The following is a 20328-nucleotide window of genomic DNA, read 5'->3' on the forward strand; positions in this document are numbered from 1 at the left end:
GGGGAATAGGAAGGAATAGAACGAGCTAGTCTAGCTGGCGTATAATACCATCTACAGCAGTGGGCATCAACCCTGTCCTCAGGGCCCACTAACAGGCCAGGTTTGCAAGATAACCAAAATACATCACAGGTGATATCATTTGCTGCTCAGTGATTGCAGTATTCTAGTCTGCATCTTCCCCAAGGTAATACATAAAACCTGGCCTGTTAGTGGGCCCTGAGGACAGGGTTGATGACCACTGATCTACAGAACACCTTGTATGCATTTTCCAGAATGAGAACATTCCTAGAACTCTTCGTAAGGGCTTTTGTCCATGATCTGCCAGTCCTCTGGGTCCAACTGTTTACCCAAGTCTCTCCCATTGGAGATGATACGATCTCACTGAGGGATTCCCAGAGGAAATGATTGAGAAGTAAAGTAAAGATATTAATCCCGGAGAATGGGGTTTAGCCCTGCAGATGCTCAAAGGGGGGTCAAGGTGTATGGGGTAGGTCAGGCCTTTGTGAGTTGTTGGAGGTAGTGTTTAATTTGAAGGTAACTATAATGTTCCCCAAGAGGGATATCATGGGAAGATCTGAGAACATTGCATGTTATTATTCTCATAGGGGTGAACAGAGAATGAATGTCAGTGAATCCATTATCCGTCCACCACGAGAATTGTTTAGAATTCTCACAACTGGGGGGAAATAAAGGGCTGTGAGTAAGACGGAGTAATGGTATTTGGGGGGATAGTAGTCCTTCTGAGAATTTAACAGAGTCCCATAGGCGAAGAGAGTGTGTCATACACGGCCCAAACCTGTGGGGGGGAACCAGGGTACAGAGGAAACGGTAATAGGGTGAGATTCAACCAGATCAATAGTGGCCTATAGCGGCATTTGATATGTGTCATGAGGATGAGATAGTGGGGCTATGTTCGCTGCCATGTAGTATGCCTGAAGATTGGGGACCGAAAGACCTCCGTTGATCCTCCGAGCGTACGGAGTCTGCTTATTGATCCGGGGTCGTGTGGAACCCCTGACGAATTTTCAAGAGCTTGCGTTGGTGAATTCATAATATATAGGAGGCGATTGGGACTGGTAATACTCAAAAGAGATACAACAGTTTCGGGAGGTAGGTCATACGAACCGCAGAGATCCTGCCACATCAGGATAGCGGGAGGTGGGACCAGGAGGATAGCATGTCAGTGAGCTTTCTAAAGAGAGGAGGGAAATTGGTCTGGTACAGTCTGTCATATTTAGGAGTGAGACGTATACTCCATAGGGCAATGAGGGGAGCCATTGAAATGGGAAATTGACTTTTAGAGAGGTCAGTTCCGAGGAGGAAAGGTTTACGGACATCGCCTTAGACTTAGGGTTAACGTGCAGTCCCGAAAAGAGACGCAAAGGTCTCCAAAAGGGAGAATAAATTGGGCAGCGAGATTCTGGGTGCTATCAGAGTCAATAGGATGTCATCTGCAAACGAGATCTTATGAGCACTTCAATACCTTTTTATATCTGGATGTGAATGGATCGCCTCCGCCAGCGGTTCCATAGCCAGGACAAACAAGAGAGGGCGAAAGCGGACAGCCCTGTCGAGTGCACCTCTGGATAGGAAAAATAGAGGATTCAAATCCGTAGTATTTCATTTTAGCCTGAGGGGCATCAGACAGTACTGCCAGCCAACTTATAAAAGAACTAATGTAGAAAAAATGATCCGCACTCTGGTTGTTGCTCTTAAAATGTCTTCATTTTATTGAATAGCCACAGTGAACAAATGCAGATTAAGTCAGTTGACGGGTTTCAGCCTATAAGGCCTTAGTCATAACTAATGACTAACATGACTAAGGCCTTAACCACTGGGCACTTAAACCCCCTTAATAACCAGACCAATTTTCAGCTTTTTGTGCTCTTACATTTTGAATGACAATTACTCAGTCATGCAACACTGTATCTATATGACATTTTTGTCCTTTTTTTCACATAAATAGAGCTTTCTTTTGGTGGTATTTAATCACCGCTGGGTTTTTTGCGCTATAAAAGAAAAAAGACCGAAAAATCTGTAAAAAAATGCATTTTTCTTCATTTCTGTTATAAAATTTTGCAAATTAGTAATTTTTCTTCATATATTTTGGCCAAAATTTATACCGCTACATATCTTTGGTAAAAATAACCCAAATCGGTGTATATTATTTGGTCTTTGTGAAAGTTATAGAGTCCAAAAGCTATGGTGCCAATATTTGAAAATTGGTCACACCTGAAGTACTGACGGCCTATCTCATTCTTGAGACCCTAACATGCCAGAAAAGTACAAATACCCCCCAAATGACCCCTTTTTGGAAAGAAGACATTCCAAGGTATTTAGAAAGATGCATGGTGAGTTTTTTAAAGTTGTCATTTTTTCCCGCAATTCTTAGCAAAATCAAGTTTTTTTTTTTACAAAATTGTCATATTAGCAGGTTATTTCTCACACACCGCATATGCATACCACAAATTACACCCCAAAACACATTCTGCTATTACTCCCGAGTACAGTGATACCACATGTGTGAGACTTTTACACAGCGTGGCCACATTTTGAGGCCCAACATGCAGGGAGCACCTTCAGGCATTCTGGAGCACCCAGGCCAATTCTGACATTTCTCTCCTACATGTAAAAATCATCATTTATTAGCTAGAAAATTACATAGAACCCCAAAACATTATGTTTTTTTTTAGCAAAGACCCTAGAGAATACAATGGTGGTCATTGCAACTTTTTATCTCGCACAGTATTTGCGCAGCAATTTTTTTAACGCCTTTTTTTTTGGAAAAAAAACAGTTTTGTGCTTTAAAAAAAACAAAACATCAAAGTTAGCCCAATGTTTTTGCATAATATGAAAGATGAAGTTACGCTGAGTAAATAGATACCCAACATGTCACCTTTCAAAATTGCACGCGCTTGTGGAATGGCGCCAAACTTCGCTACTCAAAAATCCCCATAGGCGACGCTTTAAAATTTTTTACTGGTTACATGTTTTGAGTTACAGAGGAGGTCTAGGGCCAAAATTATTGCTCTCGCTCTACCGATCGCAGTGATACCTCACATGTGTGGTTCGAACACTGTTTTCATATGTGGGCGGGACTTACGTATGCGTTCGCTTCTGCATGCGAGCACACAGGGACAGGGGCGCTTTAAAATTTTTTTTTTTTTTATTGTTCATTTTACTTTATTTATTTTAGTTTGATGCTTTTTTCAAAAAAAAAAAAATTTTTGACCACTTTTTTTTCCTATTACAAGGAATGTAAACATCCCTTGTAATAGGAATATGGCATGACAGGTCCTCTTTACAGTGAGATATGGAGTCAATAAGACCCCACATCTCACCTCTAGGCTGGGAAGCCTGAAATAAAAAAAAAAAAAAAAAGATCCTGGCTTCGATCGTAGCGGTGAGTCGGTAGAAGCACCGGAGGGCGGCGGGGGGGGGGGGGTACGTCCCCTCTCGCCTCCTGTGAGAATGATCAAGCAGTGGAACAGCCACTATGATCGTTCTTATGGTGTAGGGTATCGCCAGCTGAAAAAGCTGATATCTGAATGATGCCTGTAGCTGCACCCATCATTCAGATATCTCCGCACAAAGTCAAGTATGGTGGGCGGGACGTGGTTAAAACGCATTTTTTTTTTTTACACAAAGTTGTCCATTTATACAATATTTCTAACACATAGCATGTACATACCAAAAATGACACCCCAAAATAGATTCTCCTACTCCTCCTGAGTACGGCGATACCACATGTGTGAGACTTCCACAGCCTGGCCACAAACAGGCCGAGAACAGCTGAGTACGGCCGAGTATGGCAGGGTATTGCAGAGTATGGCTGGGTATGGCTGAGTATGGCAGGGTATTGCAGGGTATCGCCGAGTATGACTGGGTATGGCTGGGTATCACCGAGTATGACTGAGTATGGCAGGGTATTGCAGGGTATCGCCGGGTATGGCTGGGTATCACAGAGTATTGCAGAGTATGGCTGGGTACGGCGGGGTATTGCAGAGTATTGCGGGGTATTGCAGAGTACTGCGGGGTATTGCAGAGTATTGCGGGGTATTGCAGTGTACTGCTGGGTATTGCAGAGTATTGCGGGGTATTGCAGGGTATTGCAGTGTACTGCTGGGTATTGCGGGGTATTGCAGTGTATTGCGGGGTATTGCAGAGTATTGCACAGTATTGTGGGGTATTGCAGAGTATTGAGGGGTATTGCAGAGTATTGCGGGGTATTGCAGAGTACTGCGGGGTATTGCAGAGTATTGCAGAGTATTGCGGGGTATTGCAGAGTATTGCGGGGCAAGGCAGAGTACTGCGGGGTATTGCAGGGTATTGCACAGCATTTCAGAGTAGTGAAGGATGGCTGAGCATGGATGGATGGATGGCTGGATGTCACTGTGCAGCGCTGTGGGCACTACACATCCAGCCCACAGCGCTGCAGCCATCCATCCATCCCCCTCTCCGCTCACAGTGTACCGATCGGTACACAGGAGGGGAGGAGAGTAACCGGCGTTATCAGATGACGCCGGTTTGTTTACATGTGATCGCTCCGTCATTTGACGGAGCGATCACATGGTAAACGGCCGCGATCAGCGGCCATTTACCGGGATCCGTGATGCGCCGGGTCCGGTCACGGATGTGTTCGGGGGGCGCGCGAGAGGGGTATTCTGGGAGGACGTCATTTGACGTCCTTCCAGAGTTAAGCAACCGCCCTGCAGCCGTCATTCGGTTATGGGCCGGTTGTTAAGTGGTTAAAGACTGAAACGCGTCAACTGACTTAATCTGCATTTGTTCACTGTGGCTATTCAATAAAATGAAGACATTTTAAGAGCAACAACCGGAGTGCGGATCATTTTTTCTACATTACTCTACTCAGCCAGCGACTGTGGATCAAGCACCCGGGAGCTCTGCTATCTATGTGGTGTATGGGTAGTAGCACTGACTTTTCTGTTTATACTTAGAAAGGAAGTGCCAAAGCTGTAGTGGCAGAGTACTCATCAAGAAGTAAAGCCAGGAGAAAGTGTCAAAGGCCTTGTTCCCATCCAGTGACAAAAGCATAGTTTCCAGGGAGCGGTTATGGGCAAGGTGCTGCAATTGAATGGTTCTCCTAATGGCCTGTCTCTGTGGTACAAACCCTACTTTGTCTTTTTTAATTAAAACGGGGGAGGAAGGAGTCCAAACGGTTAGCCATAATTTCGGTGAGGATCTTCATGTCGACATTATTTAAAGATATAGGTTGGAAATTGGCCCAAGAGGAGTGGTCACGGTCAGGTTTTGGCAACATTACTATATTAGCCGTGAGAAGTTCTGACCGTTTTTAATGGAATTAAACCATGGCTGTCAAGGGAGAGGCTAACACATCCACTAGCATTCTATAGTAAAGTGCTGTAAAGCCGTCCGGGCCTGGCCTCTTCCCTACTTTTAAGTCTTTAATACATTGTTGGACTTCAGATTCTTTGATGTCACGGTCCATAAGGTCCATATGCGCCTTGGATATGGTGGGCAGCGAAATACGCTGCAAAAAGTCTGCCATGTCCTGGTTGTTGGTGAGATCTTGGGCAGAGTATAAAGTAGCGAGTCTATGGCGGAACTTGTCCAGTATCCGCACCGGGTTGCTAGTAAGTATATTATGTCGGGTGCGTAAAGTAATAGGGGTGGGTTTGGGGTTGAAAGTACGTAACCCTTTGGCCAGCATCGCATTTAGTTTGTTTGTTTTAATATACGAATGTTGGCAAAACCAGCACAGTGCGTGCTCTGCCTGATCGGTGAGACATAAGTCTAATTCTGTGCGAGCCTGGTCCAAAAGTTTAAGGTTAGCAAGTGTGGGGGTTTGTTTAAAGTTGGGGAAGTGGATTCCAGCCGGGGATTCCAGTGTTTTCTGCAGCTTTTGGCGTTCTCTTTTGCGTTTTGAGGCTTTCGGGATAATATGACCCCTGAGCACAGCCTTATAGGCCCCCCATAGGGTCACCGGGGAGGAGACAGAAGCGGAGTTGAGGTGAAAATATTCTACAGAAGTTTTTTAACAGATCTTACCGAATGTCGTGAAGAGATAATAGCGAGTCGTTCATGATCCATGATGAATGTCAAGGGTTATGCACTAAGGAAGGGCAGACCACAAGAAGGGGATCATGGTTCGTCCAGGGGGCCGCAAGAATAGACACTGAATCTATTAAGTGGAGATGTTTTCTAAGCATTATCATATGGTTAATTCTAGAGTGAGAATGATGTGGGTGAGAGTAGTACGTGTAATCTTTACTCTGGGTGTAATTCTCTCCAGAGGTCTACCAGATCATGAGAGCATAGGGAGTGGGAAATTTTTTTCGCTGCAGGTGAGGCAGCCACTCTTTCTGAAGGGTATTTATCCAGGGCAGAAACCAGGGACACATTCGAGTCCCCTGCTAAAAGCAGGGTACCTTTTTGGTGAGATGTCAATAGGGAGCAGACATGGGATAAGAAGGGTCCCGGGTTAGATTTGGGGGCATAATAGGTCATTATGGTAACTTCTGCATCCTGAATGGTACCCATGAGCAGGAGGTATCTACCATCGGGGTCTGCTATCTGGTTAATACCATTAAATGGCACCGATTTGCGAAAAGCTATCAGAACTCCCCTCTGGTCGGGTCGTTAGCTATAAACACCTGGGGGTATTGGGCGTCAAAATACTTAGGGCTGGAGGCAGAGGAAAAATGAGTTTCCTGTAGACATGCTATATCTATACTTTGTTTTTTAAGATACTTAAATACTTTCACCCTTTTTTGTGGCGAGTTCATACCTTGAACATTTAACGACAACCAGTGTAGCGTCATGGTGGAAAAGTGGTTAAAGGGTTTACCATTGTCACCGGATGCAACCCTCCGCGGACTCAGAGAAGGGTAAAGAGAAGGGAGATTGTGGGGAAAGAAGAGGGAGGTAGTAAAAGAGAGAGAGAAAGAGAAGCACAATAAGGCCGAGGAAATCTTGGGAGAAAAAAATTTGAATAGTGCAACCAAGAGGTCGGTGGTTGGTTAGGACCATAGTCCTAAGCAAGTGCCGACACTGTGAGGGCAGACACATTCGGCTTAACTATTTAAACCAAAAAAAAAAATGCATAAAAATGAGCACTTAATATAATGTAATATATTAGACACAAACTATTAAAGAGAAAATAGTAATTTCTAGCTCAAACATAAGATTGGGTTAGACCTATTCCAGGCTCCCCGGGCTTTGGCCAGGGGAGGCTCGGGAGAGGTAACTAGAATAGAGATTGAGCAACTAAGCTGCTGGTATCAACTACCTATTAGGCAACCGTTGTGGTAAGTCAAATCAACCAGTGAGAATGTGCATTATCTGGTAGATTAGAGGTCATCCATGATGGCCAGAAGGAATGAGGTCACAGTCCGTAGACCGAAATGGGCACGGAGTGGACCTTTAACCCGAATGAGTAACAACTGGCCAAGGATGAATCTGAGACATCAGCCAAGTCCTCAACCGTGGACCATCCTCCCCCCGGTCACCATCTATCAAATTGGGCAACCCAGGGTGGCAGCCCCACACTTGGCAGTGTTGGCCATTTTTAAATGTAGGGCAAAAATCGTGTGTGCATTAAAATAGTAAACAAAAAAAATAAAAATAGATATATAAAAGTTTGATACCAACAATGCGGCTCTAGGGAGCCTCTCAGTGACTGCGGGAAGATGGAATCAACCTCAGTAAGCATAGCCAAAGTGGACTACGACGTGGAAAAAGCCTGAGAAATAACTCAGGTCCATGTTGAAGTGAAAACCCGGAGTTCAGTCCCTCAGCCATTGGGGACATCCTGGAAGCGTTGAGCTTAAAGTGAACGGAGGGCCTAGGAGCCTTGTTGGGATGCCTGTGATGGTTTGCGTGGGAGGCTGTACCAACCGTTGGTGGGAGGACAAGGAAGACGATTCTTCTTGGGATGGAGGGAGATCCAGTTGTAAGTCCTGAAAGTGGCATCTCAAATCAGGCAAGGAGGCTGCTTGAACTTTGCGACCTCAATGGGAAAAAGAAAGCTTAAAGGGGAACCCCCGCCTGTATTTAATACCTTGGGTTTGCAGGATTTGGAGATATGGTTTCAAGTTCCTTTTTGCGATCGTGACTGGGGATAAATCCGTAAACAGCTGGAGAGAATGGTTTTGAAAGGAGAGATCCGGACGTTCCCTCGTCGCTTGCAAGAGTCTCTCTTTAGTGTGGTAAAAGTGGAACTTTATAATGAGGTTTTGGTGCAAGGGATCTATGAATGCGGTCAAATTCCAGGCCTTCCAACGAGATCTCTGGTGCCAACTCCTGGAAGAAAGCGGTGGCCGTGCCTTGCAAGTCGGTGAATCCCACAGATTGTCCCTGTGGGCCCTGTTTTCAGAGTCCTCCAGCTTGTCACGCAAGCTTTCAAGCTCAGCATTAAGTTTGTCAACCTCATCCTCGTGGCCCTCTAGCACTGTGGTGTTTAAATCCTTCCGTTGTTCAAGCCGATTTGTGCGGTGGCCTAGCTCTTTAAGGCCTCGTATGAGATCAGAGGAGAGCTGGCGAGAGGCTATGGAGATTTCATCTCTCACAATGGAACGGAACTTGGCCAGCATTGCATCATGAGTTATGCAGGTCAGGGTTTACCAGGTCTGTAGGGAATTGCTGCAGGCTGTCTGAAGGGGAAGCTGGACCTGCTGCAGAGAGCCTCACGGTGTCATCAGGCTCAGGAGGTTCGGGCTCCTTCTTGCCTTTTCCCACTGCAGGAGAAACTTTGCTCTGCTTGTTAAGTTTCATTTTGTTTTCCTGCGAGCGGTATATACCCACGGGTGCCTGCCGGGGTCCGCTGTCCCAGTAGATCGTATCTGTGGGGGTGTAGTGCTCTGTCAGCCGGGGATGTAGTGTCCGGTGGCACAGAGTGCAGGGATTAGGCAGCCATATCCCGCGATCGCGCCCCAATTATTTATGTACATGAGATTCTTTATTATGTTCTAAGTAATTTTCTAGCAAAAAAAAAGATTTTAACTTGTAAACAAGTGTCAAAAAGAGGCTCAGTCCTTAACCACTTCCGGACCGCCGCACGCCGATGTACGTCCTCACTTTGAGGACGGATATCATTGTTATGGCAGCAGCTAGCTGCCATAACCTGGTTATCGCCATGTTTTTTGGCTGGTGGTCCGGCACAAGATAAAAGTGGTTTCTGCGGCGGATTCGCCGCGAGATCACTTTTATCGGCGGCAGGAGAGGGCTCCCCCCCCCCCCCGCCGCGATCTGGTGCCCTCCGCCGCTTACCAGAGCCGTTGGCAGCGGCAGAGGCAATCCGGTCCTTCTCAGGGCTGTGCATGGAGACGAGTGAGGCTAAGATGGCCCCCACCTGTCTCCATGACACTGCAGGGCGGAAGCAACGTCACTTCCACCCATAGCTCTTAAAGGGCCATTTTTTCTTCATTTTTTTAAATGACAAATTTTTTTTTTATTTTTATTGCATTTTAGTGTAAATATGAGATTTTAGGTCTTTTTGACCCCAGATCTCATATTTAAGAGGACCTGTCATGCTTTTTTCTATTGCAAGGGATGTTTACATTCCTTGTAATAGGAATAAAAGTGACACAATTTATTATTTTTTTTAAACAGTTTAAAAATAAAAAATAAAAGGTAAAATAAATAAGAAAAAACATTTTTTAAGCCGAGCTTGTGTGCAGAAGTGAACGCATACGTGAGTAGCGCCTGCATATGAAAACGTTGTTCAAACCACACACATGAGGTATCACCGCGATCGGTAGAACGAGAGCAATAATTCTAGCCCTAGACCTCCTCTGTAACTTAAAGCATGCAACCCGTAGAATTTTTAAAATGTTGCCTATGGAGATTTTTAAGGGTAAAAGTTTGTCGCCATTCCACGAGCGGGCGCAATTTACTTGGCGTAACATTATCTTTCACAGTATAAAAAAAATATATAAATATAAAAGTATTAAAAAAAATGGGCTTTACTGTTGTCTTATTTTTTAATTCAAAAGTGTATTTAAAAAAAAAAAAAAAAAAAAAAAAAAAGACCGTTACGCAAATACGGTGTGACAGAAAGTATTGCAAGAACCGCCATTTTATTCTCGAGGGCGTTAGAAAAAAAAATGTATAATGTTTGGGGGTTCTAAGTAATTTTCTAGCAAAAAAAAAACTGTTTTTAACTTGTAAACAACAAATCTAAAAAAGAAGCTCGGTCCTTAAGTGGTTAAAGAAAAAAAATAAAAACACGCATATAAAAGAGGCAAATCTTTATTTAGTAGGAAACAAGACGAGTCATTCAGGTTTGGATTATGTACAAAATTACAATAATACATTATATACAGCGGCTTCATCTGGCGGACGAATTACGAGCATCAACATATTTTCTTTCCCTGGAATTAAAGGTTTGGTCCACCCAACAGTGATATTTCAGTTATGGGCGGAGTCTGTCACCTGCTGATGTGTGTCTAAGCTCCACCTCCCCCCCCATTGCAGTAATAACAAGTAATCCCATAGGATGCAGTGTAGGAAAAGGGGAGGGGTGAGCAAACGCCAGGGAGGGAAATGCGACACTCAGTGCGGGTGATTACCATTTAATGCGCAAAATCAAAGACATCAATAACAGTGACAACATGAATAATCAAACCGACCCCTGACCCCCAAACAGGAAGTCCTCTCATAGGTTTAGTAGATGCAAACCTAAACGTTTAAACATCCTTGTTTTCCCTTCCTTTTGTTGCATCTCCTGTAGCACTCAACCCCTTGCAGTTGCCTTCAGAAGACTGTGTGAAACAACCCCTGGTTGCCATCAGAAGCCTTTGTGACAACTCAAGAGTGCAACCGTAAGACAAGGACAGAGTGTTTTCACCCGATAAAATGCACCCCAGTGTTGGCTGCATGGCATTTCTCAGGGTGGGTTTCCCCAATGGTGACAACAGTGGACCATGTCTGCATAATGCGTGAGGAACAACCCCTTGCAGGTGCCTTCAGAAGCCTATGTGACAACTTAAAGAGTGCAACTGTGAGACAAGACAGTGTTGTCACCCTATAAAATGCACTCCAGTGATGGCTGCATGGCATTTCTCAGGGTGGGTTTCCCCAATGGTGACAACAGTGGACCATGTCTGCGTAATGCGTGAGGAACAACCCCTTGCAGGTGCCTTCAGAAGCCTATGTGACAACTTAAAGAGTGCAACTGTGAGACAAGACAGTGTTGTCACCCTATAAAATGCACTCCAGTGATGGCTGCATGGCATTTCTCAGGGTGGGTTTCCCCAATGGTGACAACAGTGGACCATGTCTGTGTAATGTGTGCTGAAACAACCCCTTGCAGATGCCTGTGTGACAACTCAAGAGTGCAACTGTGAGACAAGGACAGAGTGTTGTCACCCGATAAAATGCACCCTAAGTGTTGGCTGCGTGGCATTTCTCAGGGTGGGTTTCCCCAAAGGTGACAACAGCGAACCACGCCTGTGTAATGTGTGCTGAAACAACCCCTTGCAGATGCCTTCAGAAGCCTGTGTGACAACTCAAGAGTGCAACTGTGAGACAAGGACAGAGTGTTGTCACTCTATAAGAGGAAGTAATTCACTAAGGACCTTCATGGCGGGACGGCCAAAAATGATTTTAATAAAAGCTGTAGATTTCAAATGACAACACACAGGAGGATAATAGAGAGGGGCAGGGTGTGTTGTCACCCTATAAAATGCACTCCAGTGTTGGCTGCATGGCGTTTCTCAGGGCAGGTTTCCCTGATGGTGACAACAGTGGACCATGTCTCTGTGTGTGCGCTGAAACTAACCCCTTGCAGTCGCCATCAGAAGCCTGTGTGACGGGGTGGCAACCCAAAAGTGCAACCGTAAAAGACAAGGACAGAGCGTTGTCACCCTATAACAGAAAGTGCCTTCATGGCAGGATCAGCAGGGATTCGTTTAATGAAAACTGCAGATTTCAAAATGACAAAACGCAGGAGGATAATATAGAGAGGCAGGGACAGAATGTTGTCACCCTATAAACAGGAAGTGCCTGGACAAGGACCTCGGTGGCAGGATCACCAGGGATTGTTTTAATGAAAGCTGCAGATTTGAAAAGGACTGAAGAAGACTTTGAAATGACATTAAAGCCCATCTCTGGGTGCCCGACCCCCTCCCTATCTAAATTCCACAGCCACTCCAGTCTCGAGTCTTCCCCTCACTATGATTTAAAGGAAGTGGGGTTCTTCTTCTTTGGGTGTCTACGTTACTGCCTGTGTGATGTAGACACTTCCTATTGGTTAGATTCAGGAGGATTTGTGGGATTTTTGAGGTGCAAATATTAATACGGTGATCCAGGAAGATAATGTAAAATTATTTTATTTAAAACAATGATAAAAATGGTCTAAAAACAATTACACAGCAAGTACATGAAGTACAATCCTTATGGGTACAGCAAATCGGATGGGATTCCCAACATGTTTCGTCCACAATCTGGGCTTCCTCAGGGGATGCTGTCCACTTGAAGTACAAGCCTATTCTGTTTTTAAGAACCAGTATATACTACAATCGATGATAATTCAGGGAGTCTACACCCGCCACAGAAAAACAAGAACAGCAGGTGACCATAGGAGGTATTCCAGGACCAGAAACAATGATTTGCAAAAACGCTCAACAATCAGGGACATAGACACTCCAAAGCAGGGTACGCGTATATAGAGCTAGTGTGTGTCCCTGTGGTTCCAGCAGCCTGCAGAAGGACACTAGTTCTATATACGAGTACCCTGCTTTGGAGAACCTATGTCCCTGGGTGTTGAGCGTTTTTGCAAATTATTGTTTCTGGTCCTTGAATACCTCCTATGGTCGCCTGCAGTTCTTGGATTCCTGTGGCAGGTGTAGACTCCCTGAATTATCATTGATTGTAGTGTATACTGGTTCTTAAAAACTGAAAAGGCTTGTACTTCAAGTGGACAGCATCCCCTGAGGAAGCCCAGATTGTGGGCGAAACATGTTGGGAATTCCATCCAATTTGCTCTACCCATAAGGATTGTACTTCATGTATTGCTGTATAATTGTTTTTAGACAAATTTTTATCATTGTTTAAATAAAATAATTTTATATTATCTTCCTGGATCATGGTATTAATATTTGCACCTCAAAAATCTCACAAATCCTCCTGTATCTATTTAAATTAAGGGATGTGGTACTTATTTTAGTGGCTTGTCCGTGGTTAAGAATTTATACTTCCTATTGGCTGTCTATTGGAGGGGTTCGCTCAGGAGTTGGTGCAGCAATATATTATTGCCCCCCCCCACTGACCTGGAATCCAGCATGCAGCCAGGGAAGCCCCCCCCTAAACCTGCACTGCGTTCTTGTTCTGGATTAATCATTCAAAGTATGAAACCAGCAGGACAGCCGGACAAGTGTGAGGACGGCCAATGGTGACCTTCACACTCCTATCCTTCCTACGTACATTTCAGAGAATCTCCACCTGAAACTCGTATGATCCCTTTCGGTACGCCTTCCTTAGCTTCTCTCATCGTTTCCAGTGGCTGGGAATTTGGTTCACTGTCCTTTCAAGCAAGGCCATGGTGAAGGTGTCACCCTCCCACAGATGTGGTCAGCAGTTATTAAGGATGTAGAATCCATTGGGGTAGAGTGACGCCATCATTTGGCTGTCGCAGTTGGAAATTCTGGTTTTGGATCTCAGCTTCTGAGAGAAGAAATAAGGTGACAAAGAAATCACTGATACGAGTCCTTGTAAGAGTTTATGGGGTCAAGGGGTGCTGGTGGAGAATCTCAGGATTAGTGTGTGTGGGGGGGGGGTCTTAAGGCTTCAGCTTTAGCCAAGTTCTTTAAAGAACTTATGGGAACAAGTGACTAGTGGGGATCTCAAGATTTCAACTGAGTTCTCAGAAGAACATGTGGGTTCTCAGGATGCCAGTGGGGGGTCTCAAGGCTTCAGCCAAGTTTTTAGAAGAAAGTTTGGGGTCACGGGATTCCAGTGGCAGGGGGGGCCTGAGGTTGTCAGTGAACGGGGGGGGGGGCCTCAAGGCTTCAGCTTTAACCAAGTTCTTGGGAACATGGGACACTGGTGTGGTCACAAGGTTTCAGCCGAGTTCTTAGAGGAACATTTGGGGTCACAAGATGCCAGTGGAGGGTCTCAGGATGTCAGTGGGCGGGGGGCTCAAGGCTTCAGCTTCAACCAAGTTCTTGGAAGAATTTATGAGAACAATTACAACTAGTCGCATGGTTTCACCCGAATTCTTAGAAGAATATTTGGGGTTATGAGATGCCAGTAGGGGTCTCAGGATGCCAGTGTGGGGGTCTCAAGGCTTCAGCCAAGTTCTTGGAAGAACTTATGGAAACAAAAAGGGCACCGGTGGGGGTCTCAAGGTTTCAAGCAAGTTCTCAGAAGAACGTTTGGGGTCATGGGATGCCAGTGGGGGTCTCAAGGCTTCAGCTTCAGCCAGGGGTGGACGATGCTCAGGATGGACAGTATGGAGGACGTCAGCCCGCACAGCCCCACAAAGCCCGGGTTGGTCTTGAAAAGACCCAGCTTGTCCAGAGGGATAAAAAGGTCACAGGTGTTCTTGGCCAGGTCAAGCAGAAGAGGAGGGTTGCTGCGGAGGACGTGTATAAGGAAGCGGAGTTGGAGGACCACCATCTGCTGGTGGGAGGGGCTCCCACGAGAGACCACCCCGTTCTCAGCAGCCAGCCTGGAGGAGGAACGCTTGCCCCCAGTTTCGGCCTCCATCAGGAGTTTGAGCTCGTAGAGGTCCCGGCTGAGATTCATGATGAGCGAAAACAAGTAATACCTGCAGAGGGGACAAAGATTGTGTGACTGCAGAGGACATACACTATACGGCCAAAATAATCTTGTCACCTGACCATCACAGCTATAGAGTTTCTATCTCCTACCATGGTTCATTAATATGAAGTTGCCCCCTTTTACATTGATGGTCAGTGAGGAGCCCCAGTAATATCCCTATTACATTGGTGGTCAGTTAGGAGCCCCAGTAACATCCCCTCTTACATTGGAGGTCAGTGAGGAGCCCCAGTAAAATCTCCTCTTACATTGGTGGTCAGTGAGGAGCCCCAGTAAAATCTCCTCTTACATTGGAGGTCAGTGAGGAGCCCCAGTAACATCTCCTCTTACATTGGAGGTCAGTGAGGAGCCCCAGTAACATCTCCTCTTACATTGGTGGTCAGTGAGGAGCCCCAGTAACATCTCCTCTTACATTGGTGGTCAGTGAGGAGCCCCAGTAACATCTCCTCTTACATTGGTGGTCAGTGAGGAGCCCCAGTAACATCTCCTCTTACATTGGTGGTCAGTGAGGAGCCCCAGTAACATCTCCTCTTACATTGGTGGTCAGTGAGGAGCCCCAGTAACATCTCCTCTTACATTGGTGGTCAGTGAGGAGCCCCAGTAACATCTCCTCTTACATTGGTGGTCAGTGAGGAGCCCCAGTAACATCTCCTCTTGCATTGGTGGTCAGTGAGGAGCCTCAGTAACATCTCCTCTTACATTGGTGGTCAGTGAGGAGCTCCCGTAAGATCTCCTCTTACATTGGAGGTCAGTGAGGAGCCCCAGTAACATCTCCTCTTACATTGGTGGTCAGTGAGGAGCCCCAGTAATGTCTCCTCTTACATTGGTGGTCAGTGAGGAGCCCCAGTAACATCTCCTCTTACATTGGTGGTCAGTGAGGAGCCCCAGTAACATCTCCTCTTACATTGGTGGTCAGTGAGGAGCCCCAGTAACATCTCCTCTTACATTGGTGGTCAGTGAGGAGCCTCAGTAACATCTCCTCTTACATTGGTGGTCAGTGAGGAGCTCCCGTAAGATCTCCTCTTACATTGGAGGTCAGTGAGGAGCCCCAGTAACATCTCCTCTTACATTGGTGGTCAGTGAGGAGCCCCAGTAATGTCTCCTCTTACATTGGTGGTCAGTGAGGAGCCCCAGTAACATCTCCTCTTACATTGGTGGTCAGTGAAGAGCCCTAGACCGAAAGTCACATGTCCCAATCGGTGTGAATGTTTGGAAGGAGGCGGGGGAAGGGAGGACTCACCTAAAGGACCTCTGACTCCACTTCTCCTGGTCCATTTCCCGTGACAACCCCGTCTTCCCCAGCCACAGGATGTTGTCGCAGGCGAAGTACATGGCGCGGTTCAGGTGGCTCACCGTGATGCAGAACCGCAAGACGACGTCCGATAGGTGTATGGCCCGCTTGGCCGACTCCAAGGCGTCCACGGAGTTCCCCAACCTAAACACTGGAGGGGAGGACAAAGAGAGCGATAGTGACCCCCAAACTTGTATATAATGAAGTTAAACCTGGTTTCCCCTCCCCCCCTTGACAACATGATAATGACATTACTAAAAAAAACCCAAATGTTTCCCTTTTCATTCCATATCTTATTTTAGATCCGGTGAGGTCACCACCGAGTCTCTGTGCTTCTCTATGCAATGCAGTTCCTCGCGCCACTTACGTTTCCGACTGAGGCTAAAGTGCGCCTCCAGCTGTTTGATGACGGCCACGAGCTCTGCGCTGGCTCCATTCTTCTGCAGTGTGTACCCGAGCAACGTGCAGGCGTACTGTGCGGCTCTAGGAGAAGAAGACAAATGTGAGTGATAATGCCGGCGTCACCGCAACCGACCCCTCCCCCCCCCAAATAAAGAGTGCCCAGACGTGAAACAGGTCACAAAGAATCTAAACCTCGTCCCGGAATTGATACCATACAAACCCAGGAGGGTTCTCATACTTAACATGGTGACATGTCCCCTCCCCTGAGGAGCAGGAGGCGGGTCACTGCCCAGGAGGAGGAGGAGCTCTAACAAAGATTTTTAAAAGGCACACTCCACCTTTTTTTTTTTTTTTTTTACAAAAATGCAATAAAACACCCCATCAATAAAATAAAAAATGTGAATTATTAAATGCTTGCATAGAAGTCTGCAGATGATGAGACTTGTAGTCTTCATATTCGCAGATAGCTGTAGATGGCAGACGCAGCGTTGTGGGCGGAGCCACGCACAATCCAAAAATCAACAGGGGGGGGGGGGGTTCAGGATGGTAAGTGGGAGAGAGGCTGAGGAATGCACCCGGAACATGGAGGTCACATGGTCCATAGGCGGAGTGTCCCTTTAATTACACAGGAAATCTGCAGGAAGAGCTGGAGCAAGGCATGATGGGACCTGTAGTCCACCACCCCCTTTATCTCCCCCAAGGTATGCTTGGACCTGTAGTGAATCTCCCCCCTCCTTTTCTGGCTTGCTGTCACTTATAGCCCCTCACCCCCCTTTCCATGGCTCTCAGGGTCATGCTGGGCCTTGTAGTCCCCCTCCCAGGCTGCTGTCGGTGCCCTGGGCACAGAGGAGTCACCTGATGAGCCGCTCCTTGGCCTGGCTCTGGCCGCTGAACCTCACCCAGGCGTCCATGTGTGTTCAACTCCCCGCTCAGGGTGTAAAGATCGCACAATGCCACACTTCCGGGTGTAGCACGGGCACTTCCGGGTGTAGCACGGGTCTCTTCCGGGTGTAGCACGGTTCTCTTCCGGGTGTAGTACGGGTCCCTTCCGGGTGTAGCACGTCTTACTTCCGGGTGTATTCAGGTAGATGGGTCACGTCCTGGTGTAGTGAGGGGGCGTGGCCGGGAAGAAACCTCTCCCTACATCGCACAGCTCAGCCAGTCAGGAGCATCATGTTACCGAGCAGACCACGCCTCCTTTCTGTAGCTGTCTCTCCCTAGTCCCGCCCCCCCACCTTGACTGACAGCTCACTTTTAAAATGTAATGAGTTATCACATTTATTACAGTATTATAATATTTTTTGATTCCCATTATATTCTTATTTATTTTTACTTATTGTCTCACATTAAATTATTACATTATTATATTATTGAGCACATTACCTTGTTTATTATTTTTCTTCTTTTTTTTTCTTGGTTATTATACTACATTTATTGCATTATTATATTATCTATTATATCACATTTATTACATTATTATAATATTTTTTTATTCAAATTTATTATATTCTTATTTATTTTTACTTGTTGTATCACATTAAATTATTATATTATTTATCACATTACCTTGTTTATTATTTATAATTTTTTTTGCATTATTAATTTATCACATTATGATAGTTTTTGTTATATTACATATACTACATTATTATATTATTTATTCATCCCATTCATTACATTATTATATCACATTTATTAAATTACTTATTTTTCATTATTGTATCACACGTATTACATTGTATTACATTAAAATATGATTTATTAAATCACATTTGATACAATATTATTTATTTATCCCATTATCTATTACAATATTGTTTCCTTATTGTATTACATTTATTACTTTATTATACTGCATTTATTACATTATTATATTCTCTATTGTATCACATTTTGTACATTATTATACTATTTATTTTATTTACTATTATTTATTGTATCACATTTATTACATATTTTAATATTTCTTATATTACATATACATCTATTACAATATTATTTATATTTACTTACTGTACGACATTGATTACATTATTATAGCCTTTATTATACTACATGTATTACATTGTTATATTATCTATTATATCACATTTATTACATTAGTATACTATTTATTTTATTACATTTATTTCAATTTTATTTACTATGTCACATTTATTATATTATAGTATTTATTACATTATTATGTTATTATACTACATTTATTGCATTATTATATTATCACGTTTATTACATAATATAATGTAATAAATAATATAATGTAATAAATAATATAATTTATTACATTACATTATGTATTATACTACATTATATTATTTTTTATACTACATTTATTACATTATATTATCTATTGTGTCACATTTATTACATTAGTGCATTACATTATTATACTACATTTATTACATTATAACATTATTTATAATGTTACATTTATTACAATATTATTTATTATTATTTGTTGTATCACATGCATTACATTGTATTAGAATGTATCACATCTATTCCAATATTTATCACGTTTTACATTATTTAGTGTATCACATTTATTACATTTTTATTATTTAGTGTATCATCTTTATTATGTTGTATTACAACGTTAGGTTTTAAAGGGACCAAGTTGCCTGTGAGGACCTGGATCACCTGCAGGTGGCACTGTGGTTCCCACAGATGAAGGGCGCAGTCCCGGTGGCCACCAGCGGGAGTCTCCCAGCAGCCAGCAGTCCCCAGTCATTAGGCTCCACCTGTTGCTGGCTACTGGGAAGGTATTAAAGTAACAATTGGCCTTTGTGCTGAGGTTTATGTGTGTCTGTGAGACACTCTGGGTACAAGGACTTCTAAGTACGTGCGAGTACTGCCAGAAGGCTCACACTCTAGTTAACCATGCCCCTTTATTATACAGTGCAAATCACACCTATTTTTGGGGTACTGCGGGGGGGGGGGGGGGGGGGGGGGCAAACAACCCCCCCCCCCCCGGCAGCAGCAGGAATCAGACCACCTGACCCCCCCCCACAGTGGGTGGTACTTCACACGATGCAGAGCAGAGAGATCGCTCTGATGACGGCTGCCATCTTCCCCATTCTGCCTTGTGATATGACAGATCACTCCTCCCTGTCATCGGGAGCACTAATCACTGTCATGTGAGTGGTAGCCCATCCCCCCACAGTTACAATCACTCCCTAGGACACACTTAACCCCTTTGATCGCCCCCCCCCCCCCCCGGTGTTTAACCCCTTCCCTGCCAGTGTCATTTACACAGTAATCAGTGCATTTTTATAGCACTGATCGCTGTATAAATGACAATGGTCCCAAAATGGTGTCAAAAGTGTCTGATGTGTCCGCTGTAATGGCGCAGTCATGATAAAAATTTGCAGATCGCCGCCATTACTAATAAAAAAAAATAATAATAATAATAATAATAATAATAATAAAAATGCCATACATCTATCCCCTATTTTGTAGACGCTATAACTTTTGCTCAAACCAATCAATATACGCTTATTGCGATTGTTTTTTCACCAAAAATATGTAGAAGGATACATAATTGGCCTAAACTGAAGAAAAAAAAAATCGTTTTTATTTATTTTTGGGGGATATTTATTACAACAAAACGTAAAAAAATATATATATATTTTTTTTTTTTCAAAATTGTCGCTTTTTTTTTTTTGTTTATAGTGCAAAAAATAAAAAACTGCAGAGGTGATCAAATACCACCAAAAGAAAGCTCTATTTGTGGGGGAAGAAAAAAAAAAAAAAAAAGATGTCAATTTTGTTTGGGTGCAACGTCGCACGACCACGCAATTGTCAGTTAAAGCAAAAAGTGCTCTGGTCAGGAAGGGAATAAATCCTTCCGGGGCGGAAGTGGTTAAAAACAAATA

General features: G+C 44.3%; 1 protein-coding gene across 1 annotated transcript; it reads right to left on the reverse strand.

Annotated features, from left to right (window-relative positions):
• Nucleotides 1-13757: 13757 nt before the first annotated feature.
• PEX11B (peroxisomal biogenesis factor 11 beta) lies at nucleotides 13758-17462 on the reverse strand. Its single transcript, XM_073609326.1, has 4 exons — nucleotides 17309-17462; nucleotides 16419-16534; nucleotides 16001-16202; nucleotides 13758-14749 (listed from the first exon to the last, which is right to left on the reverse strand). The coding sequence occupies exons 1-4, from the start codon at nucleotides 17362-17364 to the stop codon at nucleotides 14383-14385; spliced, it is 741 nt and encodes a 246-aa protein (XP_073465427.1). The 5' UTR covers nucleotides 17365-17462; the 3' UTR covers nucleotides 13758-14382.
• Between the last annotated feature and the right edge of the window lie 2866 nt (nucleotides 17463-20328).

This window comes from Aquarana catesbeiana, linkage group LG13 (assembly GCF_042186555.1).
Source record: "Aquarana catesbeiana isolate 2022-GZ linkage group LG13, ASM4218655v1, whole genome shotgun sequence".
NCBI lineage: Eukaryota > Metazoa > Chordata > Amphibia > Anura > Ranidae > Aquarana > Aquarana catesbeiana.